The sequence below is a fragment of the Lolium rigidum genome, chromosome 1 (assembly GCF_022539505.1).
Source record: "Lolium rigidum isolate FL_2022 chromosome 1, APGP_CSIRO_Lrig_0.1, whole genome shotgun sequence".
Lineage (NCBI taxonomy): Eukaryota > Viridiplantae > Streptophyta > Magnoliopsida > Poales > Poaceae > Lolium > Lolium rigidum.
In genome coordinates this window covers 334,313,078-334,318,674 of record NC_061508.1, presented here as the reverse complement: position 1 = coordinate 334,318,674, position 5,597 = coordinate 334,313,078, and the positions used below count along the sequence as shown (strand labels likewise).

Sequence of the window (5,597 nt, the reverse complement as noted above, 5' to 3'; positions counted from 1 at the left end):
CTCAAGTCTCTTCAAAGCACCTGCCCTAAGATAGCCCTAGCTAGGAGCAACGGCCATCTCTCTCCTCTGATCACCAACCAAGAACACCCTTCTTCTCACTCTCTCTCTACACAGCTAATCATAGGATTAAGGTACTCTACAGTAGCACTAGTAATGAACAACATACTAGACATAGACTGATGACACATATATAGGGGGGCAGTTCGATCTGTACTGAACGGTCCATGACGCCAGATCAGGCGAACGGTGATCGATGGGGCGCGCCCTTCCTCCTGTTGTTGAGGGAGAGCACGATCTGCGGGAAGAACCCGCCGGACTTCTTCTTCCTCGGGACGTCGCTGGCAGCACCGGCTGCTTGGTCGGTGCCCACGCTAGCGCGCCGAGCATGGCGGCCGCCATTGCTGGAGGCGCCACTGACGCCGCTGCTCTCGTGATAGTGACGCGTGGGGTCCTCGAGGATGGAGTTTGGGGTGACCTGTCCGGCGTCGTAGTCGAGGAGGTCCGCGGAGGAGCTGCCGACGTGGAGGTTCTCGAAGCGCGGGAAGCAGGCAAGGTCGGGCTCGCCGGACATGTAGAGGATGTTGGACAGGTCGCCGCCCTGCATCATCACGTGATCCACCTGCATGCACGCAGCCACGGATGTGTTACTCATCAGATTGCTCTAGCATGTACACAATGAAGTGGTTGTAGTGGAGGAGGGCGTTGCACCTTGCAGGAGAGGCAGCAGAAGTGGAATGGCTCCTGGAGGATCCTGTCGCAGGTGAGGCAGATGTTGCCGGAGCCCTTGAAGGGCCTGGACTGCGGCCGCGGCTTGAGGAAGATCACCTTGGCGCTGTTGATCGTGTAGGGCTGCATGCATGCAAGATTAGGCGACGGACAACTCCCAAACATGCGGGGCTCATGATCTAAGTATGAAGTGGGTAGTAAGAACTTTGTGAATGATTCACCTGAACGAAGGAGCAGTCGATGAGCTTGTCAAGGTCGTCCAGGCGCACCACGTCGTTGTAGACGTACCTCCGTACCTACACAAAATGATGTATTCGTTTTTTTATCATACGTACATACTGACGTATTCCCTCTGATGCTAATTATTTGTGTAAGTTTAAAGAAATGTATACATATTTTTTATCCTATATTTTGCATAAATATGCGATACATATTTACTGTTTAGGGCCGGATGGGGAACCAAAAGCAACGTGATGCAAAATTGTATTTGTAGAGTGAGTAAGCAAGAGTAATTTGTTGAAATTGTACTACTAGGCTGGACTAAGTAAGTACTCCTCCGTTCCAAAAGTAGCTACTCAACCTTTTTGTAGGTACGAATGTATCTATACCTAATAAATGTTTAGATGCATCCGTATCTAGACAAATGTGTGCAGTTTTTCAGGGATTGACGGAGTACGTAAAAAAAATTAAGCGGTAGAGTACAGAGTACGTGATTAGTTCAAGGTGACTGTTGGGTAAAAGGTAAATTAGGTGACGAGGTGGTAAATAACAATGCAGCGGCCCTCTCCTCCGTCGAATAGGATACGCTAGGTAAAGGCTGCTGAGTCAGCAGTAATAACTGCTGAACGTTTGACCGTCGGCTCGTCGTGATCCTAATCGTGGGAGACCGACGGCGCTACGTGCGTGCGCTGCCATCGTGCACGCAGCTATCCTCCTGCATGCAAATGGCAAAGGCCAAATGACCAAGGTACCCCTGACAAGAACCCCAAGGTCGACGCAAGAACCAGAGGCAGGAAGGTAAAGGCATAGTAATTCCAAGGCCACTGTGGGTTGAACCGAGTGAACAGCGACGTCGTGAAGGGCTGAACCATGCGGTTGGACGGTAGCGCAGGATCGGCGTGTGTACAAGCGCAAGGACACAAAGGCGGGGAACAGTATCGAGGCCTTGTTTGGCAACAGGGCAGGCGCTTTTACCATGCACACATATGGTATGGTAAAACTGTTGCTACCTTGCTTCTACACCGTCCTGTTGCTGCCTGTGTCACTGCGCCGGCCGTTGCTGAGCTGCGATGCATGGCACAACACAACCACACAGATGGTTGAGTGGATGGCTCATGGCCATTGATCCATTTATTCACCAACCGGGCAGGGGTGGATCAGTGGCGGAAGCTGTGCTTTGCTTCGCTATGCATGGCAAAGCAATCCGGATAACACACCCCATTTGTAGCTAGGGCGATTTGGACTAACCCAAGTGACGCGACCGGAGCCACTATTACCACCGTTATAATGCAGGACACGCGCTCTGCATAGTGCGCGCGCTAGACAGGGAAATTTAGGGGAACGGCCAGGCGGAGGCAGCCTTGCCTAGCTACTGACTACTGAGAAGAGATAGGGAGCGGTGGGATTGCAGTAACTTTTGCAGGTGGCTGGCGAGAGCAGCCACAGGACAGGAATGGGTGGCGCGGCTCCTCATGCAATGCATTGCAGTGCCCGTGGTTGGTTGGAATTTACAGCCTTAAATTATGTAAGACTATGCTTCTTTCGGGGATGCTGCCAAGCCGCGCGCGGTGAAAAGAAAAAATTACCTTTCTACATTGCCTTTTCTTTTCCTTTAATTTGTCACAACTGTTGTTAATTTTTTTTCCTTCTACAAAATCTGGTGGAGCAAGAGTTACAAACCTGCTCTCTCTATTTTAATGAATAAGGCGTTGCGTTTTCATGTTTTTTCTTTGATCAGGATTTATTATACATATATAAACATTGTAGGCATAAAATTACCATCATTTTAAAGTGTTTTTCAACACAAATATAATTATATTAAATACATACAATATAATCAAGATCTGCTTGCTAATTTTTTTTATGTCAAAGTTCGTCTTATAACATGTGTCCATCTTATTCATCGAAACAAAGGTATTAAATGGGGTTTAGCAGAGGGCAATTGGGTTAGGGTTTACAGTAAACAAAACCATGCAGGGAGACATGGCACAAAGCACAACGAACCAGGGCCTGCAGAAACGACAAGATGAAGCCAGCCGAAAGAGGCGCACAAGGTTCGAACACCACACTTGGGAACTCGAACACGCCGCAACTCAGCCCAACCAAATCAGGTGATTAAGTAAAGATAATTACACATCACTACGGGTAAGCACGGCCGGTCTATCTCTCCCTCTCTCTAGCTGATAGCAGTGGTGATGCAGAAAAGGGTTACTACTCCGACAGATAGCTCTAAATTGATACGCTCGCTTGAGGAAACTAAACAGTCCAAAAGGCTAGTAGAGTAGGCATCATCTAATTAGACCAAATACGTACAAGCCTGCCCTCCCCTGTGTGGGGTGCCACTGAATTACCATATTCTAGCTAGCAACACACGGCCGCTTCAGATAGAACTTGTATCAGGCTAGCACTTAACAAGTTCACATGGAAAGAACACAAAACCGGCTAGAATTAACTGCGATTCTGAACCAAAGACGCGGACCAAGAACAGGAAAGAAAGCATGCAGGCGACAATTGATTGTCTACTCCATCAGAGAAGAACTGGTTACTGGTTCTTGGAAACGAACAAAAAGTTAGCCGGGGCCGGAGAAGTAAGAAAGGAAGAATCGCTGTCGCTCTTGCGCCAATTCAGGCTCCTGCATGTCGATTTGAGAGGAGGAGAAGGAAGAAGATGGCGAGAGGCTAACTGGTCGTTACCTGGAGCAGCGGGTGGTGTCGGTGCGCGGCGTTGGCGCAGTGCGGGCAGATGCTGGTGCAGCAGGCGAGGCAGAAGATGTTCTTCTCGTTCTTCTTCCTGCTCTCGTGCGCCTCGCACGCCACGAAGAAGCTCTCCTCCACCAGCCCGCCCAGCCACCCAGGTCTCATCCCCATCTCCCCTTCGCCAATTCTCCCTCACCACACTCTCCCTTCGCCACAGAACCACAATTCTCCTAGCTAGGCTCTCCTTTGATTAGCTCTAGTCAAGCCGTATGTACGTATGTAGATCAGGGAGAAGGATGTTTAATGGAGGAGTGAGCAGTCGACGGGCGTCTATATATAGAGCGGGAGTGAGGGGGCTCGCTCGATCGATCGATCTCGTGTGTGTGCCTGTGTGGCTAATGGCGTCAAGGGGACATACGGGTTCGGGGCGGTCAAAGGAACACCTGGGCGTCACGGTCCGAGTGTCGGGGACCTCAACTGCAATTCAGGCACCACTCCGGGGTGCTATCCGACATTTGGCGCTGTTGGGTAATTCAAACTAGGTAGCACTAGTTTGGGCAAGTATACGTCCGTGTCCTAGTAGTATAGCTAGCTGGTATGTGTTTTTCCTAATTACGTTCAGGTTATCCGTGTGTTAGTAGGAGTCTATGTCGTAGTACTACTTGTTTTGTTCTAAGTCGGTTGGTTTGTCCTAGTACGAGTCAGTTTATGTAAGTCTTGGCTGCGCCTATATAAGCAGCGGTGGTTGTCAAGTTGTAAGCACCAGAAAAACGAAAAGCAATAAAGAGAATTTACGAGGCACGACACGTGCCTCTGGCGATCAATTTTGTTGTTGCGTTCGTTGCGTGTTCTCTGGTCGCGTCGGCTCACGACGGATAAAGGAAATCGCGTCCTTGCGTTTCCGTCGTGGTCGAAGTTCCGGCGAAGTCGTATACAAGAAGTTGCGTTGCGCGTATACGGTGAGTTGTGGTGCCGCTGGACCCGTCGATTTGCCGCAAGATCGTGCGTCCGATCCTAGGCAAAGCTAACAATTGGTATCGAGCTAAGGTGCGAGGCGTCGCCGTCAAGTTGCGTCACGGTGGAGTTGGAAGATTCTTCGTCGCCGTCAAGTTGCGTCACGGACGAAGGAAAATCGAAGAAGAGGATCATGTCAAAGGCAAGAGATGGTGGTGTGACCATCCGATACCCTATGCTAGAAGGCGATAACTATGGAGTGTGGGCTGCAAAGATGAAGGTTTTCATGCGTGCACAAGGAGATGCATGCCGGTGATAACCGCGTCAAGAAGGCCCGTGTTCAAGCTCTTAGGAGGGAGTTTGATTGGATGAGTATGAATGAATCAGAAGGGGTTGGTGAGTTTGCGTTAAAGCTAACATCCATGGTTAATGAGATGAGAGCTCTCGGATCAAAGATACAGGATATCACAGTTGTGGAAAAATTGCTACGGGCAGTCCCCGACAAATTTCTACCTATCGTTGGCACTATTGAGCGAGTGGGGCGATGTGGAGACAATGTCGGTGATGGAGGTGATCGGACGACTCGAAGACTTATGAGTTGACATTGAAGGGACGTGAGCGTGACAAGGAGGAAGAGCAACTGATGTTCTCGCGTTCCAAAGGCAGAGATAAGCAAAAGTACAATAAGTTTGACATATCAAAAGTTCGTTGCTATAACTGTCAGGAGTTGGGGCACTTCTCTCGCGAGTGTCCGCGGAAGGAACATAAGGAGCACGGGACACTTCACCTGGCTGCCCACGATGATGATGATGGGCCGATGATGCTGTGACGATGGAGCGGTGATAAAAAAAAATTAAGAGTCGTGTACGTCTTTAATTTTTTTTTTTCTTGGTGTCGGAGTCGTTTGTGTGTCTCGACAAGATGACGACCAACATGAAGATGGATGCGCAGCGGTCAAGATGGCAATGCGGGCTGGTATCCGGATGATATGTTGTCTCCAA

The 5,597-nt window shown here is 49.6% G+C and overlaps 1 protein-coding gene across 1 annotated transcript; it reads right to left on the bottom strand.

Moving 5' to 3' along the window:
* Window positions 1-235: 235 nt before the first annotated feature.
* Window positions 236-3,813, bottom strand: LOC124684413 (protein RGF1 INDUCIBLE TRANSCRIPTION FACTOR 1-like). The gene is made up of 4 exons (XM_047218728.1): window positions 3,640-3,813; window positions 948-1,022; window positions 709-849; window positions 236-619 (listed from the first exon to the last, which is right to left on the bottom strand). The coding sequence occupies exons 1-4, from the start codon at window positions 3,811-3,813 to the stop codon at window positions 236-238; spliced, it is 774 nt and encodes a 257-aa protein (XP_047074684.1).
* Window positions 3,814-5,597: the final 1,784 nt, after the last annotated feature.